General features: G+C 45.5%; 1 protein-coding gene across 5 annotated transcripts in view; it reads left to right on the top strand.

Moving 5' to 3' along the window:
• Positions 1-3712, top strand: part of EML1 (EMAP like 1) — a 177254-nt gene extending 173542 nt beyond the window's left edge. For all 5 annotated transcript variants that reach the window (XM_054970602.1, XM_054970600.1, XM_054970599.1 and 2 more), the window contains one exon: positions 1818-3712. In XM_054970602.1, coding sequence (XP_054826577.1) covers positions 1818-1943 — 126 coding nt within the window. In that variant the 3' untranslated portion in view covers positions 1944-3712. The remainder of the gene's footprint in view (positions 1-1817) is intronic.
• The last annotated feature ends 18909 nt before the right edge of the window (positions 3713-22621 follow it).

Below are 22621 nucleotides of genomic sequence, written 5' to 3'. Positions count from 1 at the left end.
CACTTCAGCTAAATCCAAGGCACAGCAACAGGACTGAGCTGCCCTTCAGGAAAACAAAAGATGCTGATGGTTTTTTTATAAGCTTTACAAATCTTGAGACTAGGTTATTCATTGGCTGTTCTTTCTACCACGTGGGTTCCTATGGAGTAAAATCTCATAACTGTAGGGTGCAGGGGAGACAGGGACTGGATTGGTTTTTGGGGGGTAGGAAGAATAATCAATGTTAACGATTAATGATTAATGATAATCAATGTTATCTAAGACAGGCCTGGCAGCTTGTCCCCTACCTATCAACCCATGACTTAACTGCAGTGATCCAAGCAACGGTCACTTCTAGCCGAGACTACTGCAACTCGCTGTACGCAGGGCTTCCCCTGGGCCTGATACGGAGGCTACAGCTGGTCCAAAATGCAGCTGCGTGAGTAATTGCAAGGGTCCCAATTAGGGAACATATAACACCTATACTACGCCAGCTGCACTGGTTACCAGTTGAGTACCGGGTCCGGTTAAAGGTTTTGGTGTTGACCTATAAAGCCCTATGCTGACTGGGCTCAGCATATCTGTAGGACCGCCTCTCCACATATGTACCCCAGAGGATGCTTCGTTCAACAAATAAACAATTGTTGGTGGTCCCTGGCCCAAGGGAGGCCTGCCTGGCCTCAACCAGAGCCAGGGCCTTTTCGGTCCTGGCACCGACCTGGTGGAACTCTCTGTCTGAGGAAACCAGGGCCCGGCGGGATTTATCATCTTTCCGCCGGGCCTGTAAGACAGAGATGTTCCACCAGGCATATGGTGGAGGCTAGGTTGGGCCCCCACTGGCCACACTAAAGATCTGTCCACCACCCTGCACATGAGCCAGGGCTTGAAAAGCAGTATTTTATCGTCGCCATCTGAAGAGAAGCTGTATTATATAAAGTTGTTTTAATATTATTTGTATACTGTTTTAGCTGTGTTTAACTGTATTTATGTAAATTGAAAAGTCGTATTCTGCCCTGAGCCCGCCTGGCGGGGAGGGCGGACTAAAAATCTAATATAATAAATAATAATAATAAATAATAAAATGGCTGTTTCCAAGGTTCTGGGCAGTCTCTGGCCCCCTGCCATGCTGTCACTGCTGCAGCCAAACTCACCTCTGCCTCTGTATGTGTGCACACGTGTTCAGACAGACAGACAGACAGACATAAGCAGTAGTGCTGAAATTGCTCCTCACTGTGTGCTTTGCATTAAGTGAAAATGACCGTCTTTTCTAAGTGCACAAGGAATAGCACAAAATATTTCTTCAGATACAACTTCAAGAGCAAATTAGATAAAATCATGCCAGCTATCAATTGTACAGTCCATTGCTCCATATGCCCATTGTTTTGTTAAAAATTATATATATATTTTAATTCATTAGTACCCTGCTTTTCTTCCCATTGTGGGGACCCAAAGCAGATTCCATTGTTCTTCTCTCCTTCATTTTATCCTCACGACAACCCTGTGTGGTAAGTTAGGCTGAGAAAGAATGACTGGCCCAGGTTGACCTTCCATAGCGGAATGGGGATTCGAACCTGGCTTCTCACCAGCATTCCAATCACTAGGTCTCACTGGTTCTCTGTGTGAGGTGCTGTGTAGTGCCTTCTGACCCCTGTGCAAGCAGAATTGTGCTAATTATGTTTTCCTTTCTGCTCACATATTGCTTGGTCCCATCCCATTATTTCTTTGGAGTCTGGCACATGATGTGTCATTTACCATAAACGAAAGCAGTTATTTTGGCAATGGCACCTATTGCCCATATTTACGTTTTCCTTGTTGACAATTCTGTTTCCTCATTTCAGGCACCTAGCCACGTATATGGTGGGCACAGTAGTCACGTAACCAACGTAGATTTTCTATATGAAGACACTCATCTCATCTCAACAGGTGGAAAAGATACCAGTATTATGCAGTGGCGAGTCATTTAGAGAAAACCTAGCATGAACAGATGTGTAATCAAGAGCAGGCCCTGCACAGAACTTCTGTATAAAACTGTATATTTAAAATTTAACAGTATGGTTGCCGTCTAGCCTAGTCACTGTGATTTTTTAAGTTTAAAAAAAAAATCCTTACAAACCTCAGGAAAGCGAAGTCCTCGGCTAGCCGCCGTACTTATTTCAGTAAGTTGTTAAGCATCGCGGTTTTTTGAAAAAAAAAACCTTGTTTTTTGTTATACACAACATATGAAGCAGTACAACTTTAAAATGAAGTCATGGCTTGAACATTTATGCAATACATATGAACCGGATTGTTTTAATAGCCAGAGAGAAAGCTTATCTTAATATTACATATTTGTGCTTCAGTATCATTATTTACACTTTTGTACTGTCTGGCTGCGTAGTTAGAAAGTCCAATGGCCACTAAAATGGCGGCACTCCCACTTTCGAGGCTGGTGAAGATGGTGCAGAAGCCGTGACGCCAGTGGGACGAAGCCCCTCAATACTGCAATATGCTTTCTTTTCAAAGGAGCTGCTGTAGGTCTGCTATTTGAAATCAAATAGACATTTCACAGCAGAAGAACTTGCCAAGTTTCTTCCAAAGTAAAGAACTTGTTTAAATAAGAAAACGTGAAAGAGAATTCATTCGTTTTGCATTTTTTATTTTCTGGCATAGTAAACGTTAAAGTGAAAGGATACAATCCCACAGAGTTGGACTGTGACCTGCTTCCACTGGTGTGGAATTTAGTCACAACGAAATAAAATTTCGCTGATTTTTTCAGTGGGACTTAGTCACGAAATTAGCAGTTTTAACTTGAGTTATCTCCGCAGGGATTACAGGTTCAGGTAATCTGGTTCAAGATAAATTCTTTTTTAAAAAATTGTTTATGAACCATTTGTTTAAAAATAATGAAACCAATTTGAACACATCTTCACTGTTCACTTGACAGAGTAAACGAATTTGTATGTTGGTAAGCATGAATAGTACTACCTTACACATATGTAAGATTTTTAGCAGTTTGTAAGGAATGGTAAGGCATTCTAAGCTTTACTTGTCTATTGCTTATGGATATTGTATATTCGTAATGTTAAGGCCCAGGAGACCAAGTATAAAGTGATCTTTTTTTTTAAAGTGCACCATAAACCTGCAAAGGAAATGCAGAAGTAAATTTATATAAACCATTAAGAGGGCCAACCAAAATGGGTGGAGCTTAAATTGGTCCTTGGGATTGCAATATGGGGGGAGGGATGTAGTGCCCAGTCCAAGAGATGGACCCCCCAGGATCCCCTTGTAATACCTGCTTTTCTCCAATCATACGATGCAGCCCACTTGGGGCATCAAAAACATCTGAATATCAAGTCCCTGATCCAACATCTTTTGATGGATGAAAATTTATACTAAGAAATAAAGATTGTTGTTTTGTAATGAAGTGGAGGGTGGCATAAGAGAGTTCAGAAGGCCTTACCAATTTTGATTGTGACACAGACAGAAAAATTGTTTACATTGGGGGAATGTATCTGAAAAATATTTCTAAAGGAGCAGCATTGTTATAAGTGGGCTCTAAAATGCTAAATAGCAAAGGGTTTGTGGGGGGGCGGGTTGTGTAATGGACAGGAGACATGAATTAACTGAGCTCTGAAGCACGGGTTGTTTAGAGTATTTCAATGAAGATTTATTAAGTTTTGAAGCTTTTTAAAAAAAAAGTTACATTCACTACCTGCTACGCTGAAAGTGCAGGACACCAATAAACATCATGTTACCAAGGTGAATTGTTGTGATGTGGTTATGTTACACCATTCAGTGTTTTATCTGCTGTCGTTTAACATCCTGAAGGTGAGCATCCCTCAGTATGACTAAAGTTTGCATAAATTGTTTGTATATTCATTTTAATCAGAGGAACAAGTCTAATTGAATCAGCCGCAATAGATTTGTGTCTCCCCACTTTCATTTAGTTATGTACAGAATACTCTGTTCCATTCTCTGCATGAGCATTTGAAGCGGCTTACAAAAATTCACATGGATCACGTACCAAACCATTCTTAATAAAATGTTTAATAAAACCACACAACCACTGCTTGAAAATTTAGTCAAGGTCGTAGAAGGGACCCCCTGCACAATGCAGGAAATTCACAGCTCTTCCCCCAGTGACCCCTGCTCAATGCCCAGAAGAAGGCAAAATCCCTCCCGGATCCCTGGTCAATCTAGCCTGGAGGAAAATTCCTTTCTCACTCCGAAGTGGTGATCAGCATTATACAAGAAAGAGCCATGAGAACTGAGCACTGGCTCATCCCTTCCTACCTTCTCTCCCATGATCTGCCTAAGTTCATACTGAGTCTTAGAATCCATTGCTGACAGATGGCCATCTGGTCTCTGCTTAAAAACTTCCAAAGAAAGAGAACCCATCACCTCCTGAGGAAGCCTGGCTAAACAAACCCAAATCCTTCAGCTCATCAGACTGGCTCTTTGGACCCGTCACCGTATTTGTATAAACGTGGTTGCAACAGTGACATAAGACCTAAAACAAACTACTTCTTTATATCTTCACTTGAATAGTATTAAGCTAGCCCTGAAAAGAAAGCACAGAAGTAGGCAGGTGATCCACTCTCAGTAGACGTTGCAAAAGCCACCACCATAAAGGCCCTGCTCTGAAACCCAACAAATTCTTACGCAAAAGACTGAACACCAACTAAAGAATCCTCCATGTACAGGGTGAGGCGGAAAGGAATGTGATGGGAGAAGATGAAGCTTTCACAAACTTCTTGCTAAATTTAGGCAAATGGTGGCTTGCCTTGCACAACCCAGGAGTTTCTCCCTGGGATTTAAGAAGACCTATATACAGGTCACCACATGCAATTTTGAACCCCCAGAGTGTGATCCTTAGGGTGGTGGGTTGCTTGTCCTGGCTTTGTGTCTAGTGAATATCCAACAGAGGGTTTTTATTACAGAGTTTTGAAAGGGTGAGCCCAGCATATTCCACTTTTTCTCCTGCCTGTCTTCTCTTATTTGGACACTACTGCAAGGTAAATAAACAATATGCATGCCACAAGTATATTTGACTCTTAGTTGTTTCACAGGAACACCCTCCACGTGCCTCACCCCCGTTGTCTTGCAAACTTGGCTTAGTGCATCCTTCCTTCCATTGACATTTTATCCTTTTTGGAGAAGAACCCCCAGAGCGGCTTACAACAAAACTAGCTTTTAAAAATACGCTGCAAAATTTAAAAAGCTCCCAGTCCCAAGGGTCAAAGCAGCCAACAGATAGAAAGCCAGTATATAACACAGCTCTATAAACAAACACCAGACATAGATGCAATATTTTTACCAAAATCAACCAAAACCTGTCAAAAGGGAATAGGCTTTAATGGGTTTCTGACAGATTAAAGGGATAGGATGTTTTTCTCCAAGCTTCCTGTCAACTCTAGCTCTCATTGCTACTTTACAACTCGTTCTCCTTTCTTTTCCTCTCTCGCCCCCAACTCTACCTGGGCATCCCGTTCAGGGCAGCCTCCTGCTTTTTTCTCTGCAAGGCATGCTTTCCTGACCTGTCCTTGACCTCTTTCTGCTTTTCCCAGCCAGAGAATCTTCCCCATTCCCAGCCATGTTGGGAAGTTGTTGAGCAGCTCTGCAGCAAGAACAGGCAGACAGGGAATGCGTTCAGCTTCGGCCACCAATCTCAGGATTGGTTTTATAATGTTGTCATTTCTTATCACCAGGGCTTTTTTTCTGGGAAAAGAGGTGGTGGAACTCAGTGGGTTGTCAGCACAGGGGGCAACTCTTGGCAGGAGGTAGTGCCCCTGGTACCACATGCGCAAAGTGCGCACACGCTCCCAGGACTGCACAATGATGTCACTTTGGGTCAGCTGGAACAAGGGGGTAGTTTTTAAAGTTTAAATTGCCCTAGGTAAAAATGGTCACATGGCTGGTGGCACCGCCCCTGATCTCCAGACAGAGGGGGGTTTAGATTACCCTCCAACATGGAGGGCAATCTAAACTCCCCTCTGTCTGGAGATCAGGGGGTGGGCCACCAGCCATGTGACCATTTTCAAGAGGTGCCGAAACTCGGTTCCACCGCGTTCCCGCTGAAAAAAAGCCCTGCTTATCACCAAACTACATGTTGCATGCAGATGTGTACCCTGGTAGCTCTTTCCATAAAGGGGAAACCAGCTTCCAGAGGAGCAACTGAGATCAGAGAAGCAGCAGAGGAAAGGCTTTCGCCTGTCCACTGTCTACCCCCCCCCCCATTTCAACCCCTCCCTAAATGGTTTTCCCTTATGGGATATCATATGGGATATGGGATATCCATTTGGAATTTCAGGAGCTTGGTTCTGAAAAAGAGGTGGGCAAAGAGGGTTAGCACCCCTTCGTTAAAACAAATGGACTTCACATTGCTTCCCTGAAATATCCCACCATCCAAGAGAAGAGGGTGTGTGAATCACCCAGTCACATTCAAGCCTCTCTCTTGTGGATGTAATTGCCTAAAGGAAGAAGTCCACAACCTTTTATAATGAAACAACATCAAAGTTAAGAGCAAGATACCAACAAAGAACCAGTATAAGAAAGCTCATTTGCCCACGTCTATACAACTTACCAACGTGTCCTATCCCCAGTGTGTAATAATGCATAAAATTTCTGCAGCCCAAACGCTGGTTGTTGTGAGTGAATTTGGCAGTGGCACACCCAAGGTCTTGGAACTACACACAGAAGCGCACGGCACGATTGTTTTAGAGCACTGGCATAAATTGCGCAGGGTTCATGCTTGGGTTACCGGCAACCATTCACAGCTATCATTTCCCTTTCTGCACAGCATCTCTGAGAAACCCTTTAGTCCTTTAAAAATGTTTGCCTGCCATTCCTTTCACATAAAGGTTATTCTAGCATTCCACCTGTTCCTCCAAGCCCTGTGGCGCAGAGTGGTAAGCTGCAGTTCTGCAGCTCAAGCTCTGCTCACAACCTGAGTTTGATCCTGGTAGAAGCCGGGTTCAGATAGCCGGCTCAAGGTTGACTCATCCTTTCATCCTTCTGAGGTCAGTAAAATGAGTACCCAGTTTCCTGGGGGCAAAGTGTAGATGACTGGGGAAGGCAATGGCAAACCACCCTGTAACAAAAAGTCTGCCCAGAAAACGTCATGATGCGACGTCCCCCTATGACTCAGTGCTTGCACAGGAGACTACCTTTACCTCCAATATACTATTTGTTTTCTTTTTTTAAGAGCTGTAGGTTGCAGACCCCTGGCCCAAAGTATACCTGACTTTACAAAGTAGAATTGTTGGAAAATTCCACTGATGTCTGATGTGGGTCTACTCTGCTGGCACTAGCCATTACACACCAACTTTGCAGAGGAGAATCTCCTCCTCCTCCACAGTTGTAATGGTAGAGAATTCCCCCTTCCTGATGGTATGGCCTAGTAGTTAAGTATTGGACAAGGACTTGGGAGACCCAGGTTCAAATCTCCACTCTGCCTTAGAAACTTGGTGGGTTACCTTGACCCACTCATACACACTCAGCCAAACCTACATCACAGAGTTGTGAGGATAAAGTGAATGAAAAGAGAACAACATAAGACGCTTTGGATCTCTAGTAGGGAGAAAGTCAGGGTATAAATGAAGTAAAAAAATAATAAAGTATCTTTATAAAAAGAAGTACTAATACCATCATGGAGACACGCAGTCTCAGCAAAGCATTCCAAAGCCTTGGAACAATGTCAAAATCAGTCAAATGACCTTGCAAACTGGAACATTACCATGTTGTATGCAGCTTGTAGTACTAACTCCTGCATAGGTTGACCTGGCTGTAAGGATATGCCCTGAACCAGATTTTATACCTACAGAATATGCCATTGTCCTTATCGTTCTCATTTTAAGGAGCAGTAGGATTTTTAAAAAAATATTTATGTATTGTAGTTGTCATATTTGCAACCCAAGGGTGGTTCTCAGAAGAACAAACAATATGCCCTATGAAACTGGGGACCTTACACTATGACCTTACCCCGATGAGTTGTTGTTGAATACTCTCGACAGCAGCTTTCCCTCAATTACAGTAGTGCTGCATCCCATAATATATGCTTGCTAAAGTAAGTATATCTGTACAGCTGTTTCCTCTGCAGAAGAAATTTTGTCAAATACGTTCTCCGATACGTGCATACTCCTCACAAAACAAAATTAAACAAAGCTGAGCTCTTCTATAGGAGAGGAAAGGCATTTCTCACTTTAACTATGGCTAGATCTAGTGCCTATTAGAAGGGGCAGAGCCTTAGAAAGCACTATATTTAAAATAATAAGTATTTTATGTGGATCAAGTATACATGAGTCTTCATTAAAAATGCTTAGTATCAGAAGGGCTCTACAACTGCTAAAATCTTTTGAGCATTTTGCTTAGGTCTGTGGGGCAAGCCGCTGTGATGCGCTTGAAAAACAAAACCTTATTGCCTCTGGATGAGAATTTGAAGAACTGACATATATTATTACGCTGATTTGCATGCTGGCTTTCTAGCACTACTGTGAAAACTTTTGATGTTCAAGTGCCGATTTCCTACTTCTGCAACCCACAAGTAGCTATTCCTGCCCCCTCGTTCCCTTTCCTCTTTCTGCAAATTCGAATTCTGCAAATCCTTTTTGCGCCAGAATATTTTCACAATGTATATTCTGAGCTGGAAATAGTGGCTTAATATTTGAACCTTGCAAAAGGCAGACGCGTGCTTACTCAAGAGCAAATCCCTACCCTCCAAATGACAATGAATTGTGAGTGGCTTACAAAAAGAGAGCAAGACTGCAGAGAGAGTTCTGCTTTAATGCACCACCTGATTGCCTCTGCTTAGACAAGGGTGCGCTTGCTGATGCAAGGATATTATTTCAGTAGTCCCAAGGATGTCAGTGGCTGCAGCTCTTGAGTTTAAAAACAGCATAGCTTCATCACTAAATTAATGGAGAGTGGAGAGGCAGGTAGAGTTTAGCTTAAAGCCTTCCTATTGCAAGAAAAAAAATTGGTTCAACCTTCTCCAAGCAGAATGAGGATCCAGAACTTGAGGCAGTCAGGAAGGAAGCAAGACACGATTCTGAAAAAAGAATCTTGATAAAAAGAAATCCCATGGAACTATGTCATGAGCTCAGGATATGTTAAGAGAGCAGCTTTGCTGAAGATAAGCTAACCTGCCTGAATCTAGCCAATGTCCAGATGAGAAACGCCTTGGAAACCCTGTAGTTTGCATTCCATATGAATAATAATAAAGTGCCAACAAGCTGCATCCAACACGTGATGACCCTTCTGTTGGAAGTAGCAATGTCTGGTGTACAAGAAGGAAGAAGAAAACTCTAGCATACAGGGGGCAGCAAGGATCAGTCAGATAGGATAATGAGGGCAGCAACTCTCTTCTCTGTTAAGAGTCACTTCCTTGTCTCGTCTCCTATTGGGCTAAACAGGGCAATATCTTCCTCCTCTCTCAGCCACTCTCTCTGCTATGTAGTTGGATAGCCAGCAGCTCTCTCTCTCTCTCTCTCCTCTTTACTATCTGAAATGTAGTTCCTAAATAAACTCTTTCTATACCTTTAAACCAGTACTGCGTAACTACCGCTGTTTATTTGGCACTCTGCCAACACTTTCTTGGGGGTTTTCAAGGTGAGAGATGAGCAAAACCCATGCTTGCCTTGGTGGTCTCCCATCCAAATACTACAACTACGACAACAACGATGACAACTACTACTAGTAATAATAACTGTACTTATATGCAGCTCTTCTAGACAGGTTAGTACCCACTTAGAGCGGTGTACCAAAGCTGCTTATCTTCCTAGCTCTGACAAGCTCGGGCTAGGCTGGGCTGTTCAGGCTATGTTCCATGATGGCAGATTATACATGGCATTAATATATGGAAATCTACCAATAGAGGGAGGGCATTTGCTTAACATGAAGATCCCAGGTTCATGTGAAAGACTTCTGCCCGAGACTTCTGGAGAGCCTCTTGTGATGTCACAGCATCTGTATTGCAATGCTAAGCTGCTTGTAAAACATTTCAATGAAGTGAATTCCCTTGCTATACTCAAAAGAGAATGTTTCATCACATACTTTATGAATGTCAAATTTTCCCACAACTGGTGCTAAGGTTAGAGATGGGCACAAACTGAAATACAAACCAAAATTAAGCACGAACCAGGCCGGTTCATGGTTTGCAAACTGCAGTTAGTCAGATCCTATTTCTGATGAACCACCATGAACTTCAGGCTAGTCCATTTGGTTCGTTTTTTTGGTTCGTGGCTGCAGACAGCCTAGTGCCAATCAATCAGTCTCCTAGGCAAGAGGGGATGGACTTCCTGCAGATCTTCTGCTGACCCGGAAGTGACCTTCTGTTGACCCGGAAGTGATGGTTTTCTGACCCGGATGTGCCATTTTCACAAACCAAACGAACCGGTTCACGAATCAGGGGCAGGTTCATGAAAGTTCGTGGTTTGTGAAATTTGATGACCCACACGGTTCGGGGTTTTTTCTGGTTCATCCCCGTCTCTAATTAAGGTATGTTGTATTGCTTTGACTTAATTTGTACTTCAAAACCACAAATGGTTCGTGAATTGCCCCAATTTACCATTTTCATCCCCCCAGGGTCCGTTTAGGTTATCTTATCAAACAACTTGTTGTAGCAGAGTTACATCACTCGCAAATAAATACCCTGGCCATGGAAATCTGCTGAGCATTTGCCACGATCACAATGGCTTCGGCATGGCATCCCAATGTTCCACGCTGTCCGAGACAGTTTCAATTTGGGGTATTGTTTTTCATTTTAGATGGACTTTGATGCCTCAGTGCAGTTTCGGGCTTTCAGTGAATCTTGCATATCACATGTGACTGTTACACAGGAGGACCCAGTGCGTGGGTGGGAGGAGGCAAGTCATGTCCTCTGTAATGTGTGATTGACAGATGACTTTGGAATCCCTTTGTTTGCATAGACCTAGCCTGTTATTTCTCAGGTTAAAAAATTCTAGAATAGAAAAAACTCTTGGAAAACGAAGTATATATTTTTGGATTTCCCCTTGGGTAAGCAAACTCTTCCTAGAGCAACAGAACAGTGCTAGTGTATGTTGAGTTTCTGAAGGGTTTTAGAAATGCAAGTTCTCTGGCAATCCCCCATTAATGATTTCTAAGCACAGAAAATGTGTAGTCTTGGTAGCAGAACAACATCTATTTTGACATTTCTAATTTAATCATCCTTTTAAGGGACATTGAGACCTTAATATTCCCATAATTTAGGACAGGGCATTTTCAGTGTCTTTGGAATGCCCTTCTCCTTTAGGCTTGCCTGATGCCTGCCCTACTCACTTTTAGGCAGCAGGCCAAAACATTTCCTCCTCCTCTCCCCAGGGTTTTAAACCAGTTTGGTGTAGTGGTTAAGAGCGGCAGGACTCTAATCTGGTGGACCATTACATGCCGCATTTTAGATTGCAGTTTTAACTTTTGTACTGGAATTCTAAAAGGCTGTATTTTATCTTTTATTGTGTATTGCTTTAATTCATTGTATCATTATATAATGTTGTAACCCGCCCTGAGCCCGCTCGCTGAGAGGGCGGGCAAGAGATCTAATAAATTAAACTTATGGTTGTTGGGGGTTTTCCGGGCTGTATTGCCGTGGTCTTGGCATTGTAGTTCCTGACGTTTCGCCAGCAGCTGTGGCTGGCATCTTCAGAGGTGTAGCACCAAAAGACAGAGATCTCTCAGTGTCACAGTGTGGAAAAGATGTAGGTCATAAAGAACCTCCTCAGGATACAGTGAAGCCTCCCTCCATTAGCATTCCACACCCTGGGAAACTCTTACAGAATGACTCAGCTCAACCCCACCCCTCCTGAGTAGATACAAATGACCTACATCTTTTCCACACTGTGACACTGAGAGATCTCTGTCTTTTGGTGCTACACCTCTGAAGATGCCAGCCACAGCTGCTGGCGAAACGTCAGGAACTACAATGCCAAGACCACGGCAATACAGCCCGGAAAACCCCCAACAACCATCGTTCTCCGGCCGTGAAAGCCTTCGACAATACAAATTAAACTTACTTAATTAAACTCAATTTGCTACCTTTTGAAAAGCCATTTATTTAGCCCCTTCCTTCTCTCCAATGGAGATTCCCTTCTTCTCCATTTTATCCTCGTAAGTTAACAACCCTGCGAGGCAGGCTAGGCTGAGAATGCCCAAGGCCACCCTGCAAGCTGCCACGGCGCAAGAGGGTATTCGAACGCGGTTCTTCCCGAGGTAGCCAAATCTGCCCACTCACTCAGAGCCGAAGGCGTCTGCGCCGCCACGAGCAGAAAACCCCAGCGGCTCGAGGACGCCTCAGGCACAGCCCCAGCGCCTGAGAAGCCAGAGGCGCGCACGCCCCTCGTCCACGTGCGCGCGCGCCCCTGGCTCGGCCGGGCGTTGCGTGGAGGCTCCGCGTCTCCCTCTGCGCGTGCCTGGCCGGGCTCGCCAGGTCCGCCGTGAGGAGCCGCCGTCGCCGTCGCCGCCGCGGCAGACAGGCTGGCGGAAGCGCCCGCCAGCACCAGTGGGCAGCAGAGCCCCGCCGCAGTCGCCGCCGCCGCCGCGGGCTTTGTGCGCTTCCCCTCCGCGCCGCCCCACGCCCACCCAGCCTCGCCACCGCCAGGGGCGGCGGGGGAGATGGCCAGGCCCCTGGAGCCGCTGCCCGGCGCCGAGCAGCGGCAGCGGCGCCCCAGTTAGCGGCCCGGAGAAGATGCGCTTGCGGGCGAGCCGCCGCCGCCGCCCCAGCAGATGCAGCCACGACGCCAGCGCTCGCCGGGCTCCCTCCGCACCGAGGACGCGCCTCCCTTGAGCATCTGACAGCCGCAGACGCCGCCGCAGCGCCGCCGCCGCCGCCGAAGCCCAGGCCGGGCCGGGGAAGCTCCCCGCTGCGCAGGAGGGAGACGCCGGCCGGGGGCGGCTGCGCACAGCCCGACTGCGGGGAAAATGAGGTGAGTCAGGCGAGCGGCCGTGGCGGCGCCTTCCTCCGCCGCCTCCTGCGCTCAAGCCCGGCAGGCAGAGCGGCGCGGCGGCTCCCTCCTGCCTCTGCTGGGAGAGGAGGCGGAGAGCCCTCACCTGGCGGCCCGGCCAGAAGCGCCCCTGGGCAGGAGGCTTTTCCCAGGGCCCGGCCGGCCGCAGGGCGCGCCTCGCCTCAGCTCCGTGCGCTCAGGGGAGGCCGCGTTGCCGACTCTTTCCGCAGTCCTGGCACCTCCGCCTGGTGCCAGGACTGGCTGGTGATCCTGTTGAACTCGGGGTTGGGAAATTCCTGGAGACTTGGAAGGAGGGGTTTAGGAAAAGAGGGACCTCGGCAGCGTGCAATGCCTTAGAGTCTCCCCGCCGAAGGAGCCATTTCCTCCAAGGAACTGATCTCTCTTGCCTGGAGATCAGTTGTAATTCCGGGAGAACTCCAGCCACCACCTGGAGTTTGGCAACCCTGTTAAGAGAAAAATAAAACTGCTGGTTTCTCCTAGTGGTGCTATTATTTTAAAACACGAGCACGGGCTCTTGGTCAGTTGGCAACCTGAAGCCTGTGTTTTGATAATAAACGTGATGGGGTGCCTTAGCATTTTAGACCCCGGGCTCTTCTAGCATGTCATCTGTGAACATCCTGATTTCTTTTGTGGTAGATAGGCATCATTTGCTGCAGAGACCTGTGTTTTCCCTTGTAATGATACAGTTGGCAACATGCCGGCCTTTTAGATGGGAACTCTATCCACAGTAATCTTAACCTCCCCCTTTGGCCAGTTGCAGTTGGGGGGGAAAGATGTGTAGGGCACCCGAGACAGGGCTTCCAGGCAGGTTCCAACTTTCCTTTCAGAAATCTAAGCCCTGCCGTTAAGATGGGATGGATGGATGCCCTTCCTTCATTTTGGCCTTCTGTATCTCCTAGTGCTTTCTCAGCAAGCAACTGCATTTATTTTTCCCAGCCTGCCTTTCCACAGAGGGAAAGACTTGCATGCAGCCGCTCAGACATAGCGAAATGCCTACCCAAATTGCTGTGCTGAAAAAATCAAATTGAGAAGAGGCCTTTGTGTTTCGTTTCTATGATGTATGCTTGCATATGTGTGACGGAAATAGCCATTGTACTCCTGGTGTGTGTTTCAAGATGCGGTTTTTCCCTCTCAGTCACCCTCTATATGTGTTTTTGTTGTCCTTCCCGCGGCGTCTCAGTTGCCATGTGAAAAGCTAAATTGTGTGTGCATGGGCGTGTTTTGCCAGCCGACTCTCCCTATTTGTGCAGAGAGTGGAGGGGGAATGGGCACTTTATATACGGCGAATGAATATGGAAGGTGCAGTGCACCATGTGGAGTATATGCATAGCAACAGAGCTGGAGGAAACAGGCAAGGCCTCTCTGTTGTTATGCATGTGGGTGTGTGCATTTCCCCCATCCCTACTGCCATGCATAAAACATATATGTCGCTGTGTGTTTGCATAGGACTTCCTTTATTTTTGTTGCTATGCAGAATGTGTGCTGCATATTTTCCTGTTTGTTACATCCATTCGTTTTTGTATGATTTGTGCAGGAGAGGTTCTTTACGTCCCAGGCACTTCTGTAAAATGTGTATGTTATGTCTGCATAGTCCCCTTCCACCTACATCAGGGTTATTTTATAGGTAGCTATTATTTCTACCAGCTATTATTTCTACCATTATTTCTACCTTCGCTGGCTTTGCGCATATTTCTTCTTGCATTTCTCCTGTACGCATTATCATTTGCAGACCCTAAAGATGTGTGTGTTCTCTGGGGTGCAGAGATGGAGGGACTGGACAGTTCCAAAGTAACCTTCTTCTTTTTTTTTGAAGATGAGGGAACAGTGTGTATATTAAATCTCCACTTTGTAACATCTTGATGAAGTCACAGCTGTTGCGGCTTGCATGGTGGGGGCACTCTCATCCCCTCCCCCATGATTTATGGAAGTTGGTGACTGCAAAGTGTCCAAGGACAGAGTCCCAAGGCTTGAGACTTGGGATAGCTCTGCCATTAATGTACCTGTGCCTGCATTTCCTTATATATGTGACATTAATATGGGGAAAGATCCAGATAAGGGGCAAAACTTTCCCCATTAATTTTGTCCCCAGGACCACAATTATAGAATCATTCTCACTTTTGCTCTGTGGGGTAGCAGTGTCTCTAGAACATCTCAAGATTGCTTGCCTGGAACTCAGAAATATCAGGGTGTTTTGTTGCATCCTGTTAGGGGCAAGAGCCAGTGGTTAAGAGCAGCAGGACTCTAATCTGGGGAACTGGGTTTGATTCCCCACTCCTCCACTTGAAGCCAGCTGGGTGACCTTGGGTCAGTCACAGCTTCTCGGAACTCTCTCAGCCCCACCCACCTCACAGGGTGGTGGTTGTGAGGAGTGTGGCATTAAGTTGTCCTGAAGGGTAGTATATACATCAAATGTTGTTGTTATTCATTGGGGAGGAGCTGGAGATGCTAGAGAAGAGCAATGAAGCGTCGCTCTATCTCTTCTTCAACAAGATGGATATAATAACTGGGGGTACACGTGCGTGTGTTTGGCTGTCATTAGAGAAACCCATCTTTTAATTTTTTTTATTTTTACTTCATTTATACCCTGCCTTTCTCCCCAATAGGGACCCAAAACGGCTTAAACCATTTTTGTTTCTTCCATTTTTTCCTCACAACAAACCCTGGGAGATGGGTTATGTGACTGGCCGAAGGTCACCCAGTGAGCTTCCATGGCCGAGCAGGGAATCAAACTTGGATCACCCAACCCTGGTCCATCACTTTAGCCACTACGCCACATCGGTTAGTGTAATGGGCCACACTGCTTAATACAACCCATATTAACATGGTTTATAAAAGGCTGTAAACTTTTATAAATAGTGTGCAAGCAGAAAGATCTCTCTCCATCTCTCTCGTTTCCATTTAAGCTCAAAAAATACAGACCTCTTTCCAAAGCTCTAATTTTATTTGTTTCCCTTCAGACAGAGTCAGTAGAACTCTATGCAACATTGTAAAAGAGCTGCTTAGGGGAGACAGGATGATGGGAAATACTCAGTTGCTTCAACAGCATCTGTCAGAAATAATTTTTTGTTGGCATGGTGCACTTGGGATCCCCCCCCCCATTTATTTTTCTTGTGGTTGGCCCGCCAGCTCTTTTGAGCTAATGCTGGTGTAATCCCTTCCCTATTTCTTTCCATGGAAGATGAAGCTCATTCACCTTGTAATATATTCTCTTGCCTTAGCCGAGACCCAGGAACTCAGTAGTTTTGGCTAGCTTCTTGTGACTTGCCACACATGGAGGGTCTGGGGATAGACAGAAGGGCCTTATGTCTTCATTGGCATAAAGAAGCATAGTTTGGGCATGGTTCAAGAGAAGAGTAGAGGTGCCCACTTTGGCTTCCTGCTGCCTTTTCAAAGGTGTTCTTTCTGAGCAATCTAGTCGTGACCCTGGAGATGAGTTGGGTAGGTCTCCAAAATTGTTTAAAGGCTAAAAGCGGTGACACAGTGTAGAAGTGTGATGTGGCTTCAGTGTTGTTAAGTGGAAATCTCTTAATTCTTCTTTGCTGATTTCCCCCCGCCACCCCGGAATCCAGGAACCCGTTTCTATTCCTCTATTTAGGAGACTGAGTTAGTTTCGAATCAATTCCGCTTTTGTGAAGAGGAAGATTTGATTTGGATCTCTAAGAAGTAATACGTTTATATATTTATATACTGCAAGAATAGTTGAAAAATTAAGGACAAGGAGAGCCAGTTTGGTGTAGTGGTTAAGAGTGTGAGACTCTAATCTGGAGAGCTGGGTTTGATTCCCCACTCCCCCACTTGAAGCCAGCTGGGTGACCTTGGGTCAGTCACGGCTCTCTCAGAGCTCTCTCAGCCCCACCCACTTCACGGGGTGTTTTGTTGTAGAAATAATAATGGCATACTTTGTAAACCGCTCTGAGTGGGCATTAAGTTGTCCTGAAGGGTGGTATATAAATCGAACGTTGTTGTTATTATTAAAGAAACAATTACACACAAGCCAGAGCTTGATTGAACATATCTTTGCTGGTCTGACTGCTTTTAACCCTTTATATCAGTGGCAGAAGAAATCCACAGGTGAAGAAATCTATACTGTCACATAGTTAAAAAACCCTCAAATGAATGAGAAATCAAACAGAATTCCTCTTTAGATAGAGGAAAAGAGAATAAGAACAACCAATTGCTGTATCTAAAAAAGAAAATTTCGGAAAAAGAAATTCCCCCCTCCCCAACCCTATTTGGATTGGGGCTGAGGTGTTGAGAAAGAGGGCATTCCGTCGCCCCATTTCTTCAAAGTCATACCCTTCCCGGAGCGGCTGTTTGCCCTGCAGAGGTAAACATCCAGGCGCCGCATGGGAACCAGCATGTTCTCCCTCCCTCCCCCCACAGATTACATAGCAGCTTCAGAACAGAGATTTGCCTCCTTCCTTCTTCCCTGGTTGCTTTTAACCTTTTAAAAAAACAACAGTCCTCATAATGCTTCTCCAAGGCCGCCGCAGCTTTGTCTCTGAGTGCCTCTGAAGGGCAGCTTGACGTCGGAAACTGGTTGTTCCTCCCCTCCCACCAATCCTGGAAGGGGGCAGGGCGTTTGCTCTTGCTCTGTACTTTGCCAGTATTAGAAGTGAATTCCCGGCTCAGGAAAAGGCAGGGTCTTCTCTGACTCCGCGCACTGCATTTTGGAGATTCTGAGCGTGTCAGAAATGACAACCGGTCACCATGGTGACTGAATGTGTGAACTTTTGCTGTGACTTCAGGTTACGTTCTTAACGTTCTTTCGTAGGAATATTACCTGATGCAAGAAATGCAAAGCCAGGTAGCGATTTTTCCCAGGCCAGTTTGGCTAGGGATCCTGGAGATGTTTTGCCATCTTCTGGGCATGGAGCAGGGAGTCACTGGGGCAGTCGGGGGTGGGGGTAGTTGTAAATTTCCTGCATTGTCCAGGGGGTTAGACTAGATGACCCTAGAGGTCCCTTCCAATCTTACAATTCGATGAAATTTGCGTGTGAATGAAAGAGTTGAAGGTTGTCTGTCCTGCAGGCAAACACACTTTGTTCTTATAAACTCCTTTTGCTTCAAGTCCTCTGTCATTCCCAGCTGAAGGCTTCCAGTGTTGGGAAATCGGGAACCAAGCTCTAGATTCACTGTGATCCTCCCCTCCCTAGAGGCTGCATTGTGGCTCATTGGCAGAGCATCTGCTTTGCACGCAGAAGGTCCCAGTCTCAGCCTCCAACATCTTCAACTCTACGGATCAGGTAGTATGTAATATGGAAGATGTCTTCTGGAGGAGACCTGCTGCCAGTCAGAGTAGACAGTACTGACCTCAACATTATCATTTTAACACTCGACGTATATACTGCCCTGTTGTTATTATCCTCACAACAATCCCCCTGTGAGGTGGGTAAGGCTGAGAGAGCTCTGAGGGAGCTGTGACTGATCCAAGGTCACCCAGGTGGCTTCAAGCGAAGGAGTGGGGAATTAAACCTGGCTCTCCAGATTAGAGTCCCACCTCTCTTAACCACTGCTCCAAACTGGCTCTCACCTTGGTGGACCACTTGTCTAACTCCCTAGAAGAGTTTCATGTGCATTTGCTCATGTGACACCTGAATTGATATACCCAGGCAAGATGGAGTTAGCTTCTCACACAAGCCAAGATTCTTAACTGGAATTAAACCAAGGTTTAGACTCCCAGTTTCCGGAGAGGAAGGGGAAAAAAGACCCTTCAATTTGCTTGAGTACCTGCAATCAGACGGCATGATGAACTGGAGCCTGAAGATATGGAAGCTTTCAGTTTTGCCTGGCGTGTGAGGAGGAGGGAGGGAGGAAGAATGACAGTTTGCACAAAAGTAAACTGTGTCCATGTCTGTTGTGGACAAGCTTGTTGTGACACCTGAACGCAGCCAGTAGTGGAGAGAAGGGAGCGTTATTTTTAGACAATGCACGGTTGTGTTCCAGTAGGTCAGGAATCATTTTAGACTCTGTTAGCGATTGGGAATGGTTACTGTGCTTATCTTATTTTGCATTTCATGGCCTTTTAGCCTCCCTTCTTACATTTCTTGCTTCTGTCTGCATACATGGACAGTTCATGCATCTGATGAAGTGGGTTCTAACCCATAAAGCAGCAATGAATCTGTTAGTCTTTAAGGGGCCACAAGACTGCTCCCCCCACCTCCCTTTCATTGAGGAGCAATGTGTATTTTAGGATGTTTTCAGCTACCTAGCCTGTTTTTTGGGGAAAATAATTTTATTAAAAATAACTCAAGCTCGGATTTCTTGTTTGTTTATTTTAATTATTTAGGAGATTGTTTTTCTTGAGCAAAATTAGTGCCAAGGATGGCTTTATCCAGGGGTCATTTCGTAGAAAAAGAGCTGGAGGAACTCATTGGCATAACTTATTAGCATAACTCATTAGCATATGCCACACCCTCTGACATCACCTATTCTGGCTGTTTTGGACCCAATCTTGGCCATTCAGGGCTGAAATGGGGCCTAAAATGGCAAAAAGGGGCTGAAAAGGGCCCCAAAATGGTCAGGATCAGGCCGCTGATGAGCAGGAGAGTGATCCACCACCCGTCAGAAGCCCGATCTGGGCTGTTTCGGCCCCAATCCAGGCTGAAACTGGCCCCAAATGGCTGAGAGCCAGGTGGGCAGGGCTACCTGACATGTGACCTCTTTGGGGAACTGCCGGAACTGTGTTCCTGTGCGTTCCCCGTCGAAATGAGCCCTGGCTTTATCAAAGAGAACAATATGAAGAAGAGGAAGGTAGAGAGAACACACATGCTCATGTATGTGCACACACACGATGCTGCGTTATACTAAATCAGACGGTTTGCATATCAAGGTCAGTATTGTCTACTCGGACTGGCAGCGGCTCTCCGGGGTCTTGGGAAGAGATCTTTTACATCCCCAATTGCCTGGTCATTTTAACTGGAGATACCGGAAATTGAACCTAGGGTTTCTGCATGCCAAGCAGATGCTTTACTGCTGAGCCACAGCCCTTCCCATTGGGGGGAATTTTTAACCTTTTCTCTCTTTGCTCTTTTGTTGCTTTTATCTCCACTGGGGCGGCCGGGGGGTGGGGGGAGAATACTTATAATTTTCCCCTAGGAGTAGTTCCAGGGTGGCTTTTTCCTGCAAAAAAATGGCAGGGAATGAAATGGTTCAAGTTTCTTCCCCTCCTCTTCCTCCTCCTCCTTGCTAAAGCAATTCTGGCAGTCAATTTTGCAAAAGGGGGAAAGGAGTCCTTTAAACAAAAGAACAAATCCTGATACATATGAGCCCTCCCTTTCTCATGTTACAGCAACTTTCAAGTTCTTTCAGTTAATCTGCACCTTTTTGCGCTGTTAGAAGATGGAAGCATGGAAGACTGCAGGAGATGATCATGTTACATGAGCTGCAGAAAGCCACCGTAGCCCCCAGACCAATATCCCTATATGCCACCCATGCTTAACCCCAGTGTCATATGACAGCTAGATCACGTGACTTGCCTAGCTCCGTGGGCTCTTGGAATGACCAGGGTGCTTGGGGTTTTCTCCCCCTCCGTCTTGACAGCCCTGCCTCAGAGCCAGGAGCATTCACAAATGACATAACAATAAAGATATGACTGTGCTACAAGCAAAGAGGATCTCCAGGGACTTAATCATGGTTAGTCTCCAAGAACATTCTGGGAGAGCCAGAGCTAGCTTGTCATCACTTCCTCTTGGTCCAGAGTACTTTAGTGTAAGTATGCCCTGCAGAGCTTTCTGACTCTAGGAATGCAGGGATGGAGGAACCAGATTCTCAGCTCCGGGTGTGTGGGGTTTTTTCCCCCTGTAGGAGGCTATAAAAGTGGCTCTCCTTGCTTCAGTAGGTTTTCTAATGCACATGTCAAACTTGTGTTGGTCAGAATACTCGTTTGCATGACCAAATAAATGCCTCTCCTCTGCTTTCTGTTTCCCATGAACAGATATTAATATTAGCAGTGTGAAAGAGGATCAGAAAGCAAAGACTGGTGTGGAAATCCCTTTAGCTTTCTTTGGACAAGGGAGTGGGTGTGTGGACATGTGAGCGGATGCTGGTTGGAGAGGGCATAAAGAGGATAGAACAAGCTGCGAGTCCAGTAGCACTGTAAAAGACCAGCAAGTTTTTCTAGGGTATAAATGTACTTGAGTCAAAGTTCACATTGTGAACTTTGACTCGCAAAAGTTTATACCCTGAAAAATTTTGTTGGCCTTTTAAGGTGCTTCTGGGCGCACAGTTTGTTCTGCTACCACAGGCATACATGCTTACCCTCCTGAAATATAAGAGAATAGAACAGGAATTCTGCAAAGAAATATTTGCAGTACAGAAAGTCCCGGCTTCATCTGGTGGCATTAACCATTGGGATCCCTGGTAGGAAGTCTGGGAAGATTCCATTGGAATAAAAGCGAGATATGAAACTTCCTAAATAAATAAATCCCTGCTGGAGATTCTGGAGAGGTGTGAACAGTCTGACTTGGTATAAGACAAGTTCAGATGTTTCTATGTTTAACATTAGATCAGGGCTGCAGTCCTAAGTGCAGTTAGCAGGACACAAATTCCATTAAATTCATTGGGACTTGCTTCTGAACAAATATGAATAAATGGTGCTGTCAATTTCATTTCTCAATCCTCACCAAATTGATCTGTTGGGAAACAGTGACCTAACACAAATAATTCTGAATTTAGTATGAAGGAGATTTGTGTGCCTTTGGTTCTGTTGGGACTTTATTTTTTGCTCTTACGATCACCAAATTACTTACAGTGTGACCTGTGCAAAAGAAGTTGATTTAAACAGCAGCCACCCGGATTGAAAACACCTCTGAATCTTTGTAAGGGGCTCTTCAAGGCTGCGTGATTGGCAAAAGTTGCGGGGGACATGCGTTCAGGCTGAAAAACTTGAAGTGGTTGCCTGAAGGTACATCATAGCTGCTGTATGGCAGCCAAGCCAGTCTGTCTTTTGCTGTCTGTATCTGTTCTGGTGTAACTGTGTGCTCAGCAAGCATCTGGTTGGTGGGTTCTGTTGTTGCTTTACACTGGTGAAGGTTTTTGCTGTGAGAGTTCCCTGTGTGGTTCATTTTTTTTGGCAGAAGTCTCTGTGAAGCTGAAAAAAAAGAGAGAGAGGACAATCTGCAATATAATATTTCATCAAATAAGCACGTAACATTACGGGCATGATGTGGGAGGAGGATAAGGTCTGGCAAACAGGGGCGGAAAGAAAAAGGCATGCCAAATAAACCCTGGGAAGAAACTTCTTGGCATGTGAATCTCTCCCTGCTGTGTGCACACACAGTTCACTTATAATTTGGCCAGAAGATTAACAGTACCCGATCAGATAACAAAGGTGGTGCAAATATGTGAACTGGTACTGGGCAAATTGGAGCGATGGCACGGGTGAACTGTAAGCGTTGAAGCCATTCTGTTTGAATACAGTTCCTAGTTCTCCTCTCTGTCCATAATGCGTTGAGTGTATTGAGTATGGAATATTTTATGTCTGTTTTTTTTTTTTACTTTCCCTGATCTTCATACATGGGAATCAGCTGGGATTGGGAGATCTATTGCTCCAAAGTTTAAACCAGAGTTTTCAAATCTGCTCTAGCCTGATGCACACCTGACCCCATCACTGTCCTAAAGTCTGTGTGGTTTCATAAGCAGGGTCATGTGGAATCCTGCCTCACTGCTGTTATTTAGTGCTGATTTCC

The sequence above is a fragment of the Eublepharis macularius genome, chromosome 2 (assembly GCF_028583425.1).
Source record: "Eublepharis macularius isolate TG4126 chromosome 2, MPM_Emac_v1.0, whole genome shotgun sequence".
Classification (NCBI taxonomy): domain Eukaryota; kingdom Metazoa; phylum Chordata; class Lepidosauria; order Squamata; family Eublepharidae; genus Eublepharis; species Eublepharis macularius.
Note: the sequence above shows the minus strand (reverse complement) of the source record. Positions and strands in the feature narration are given on the sequence as shown.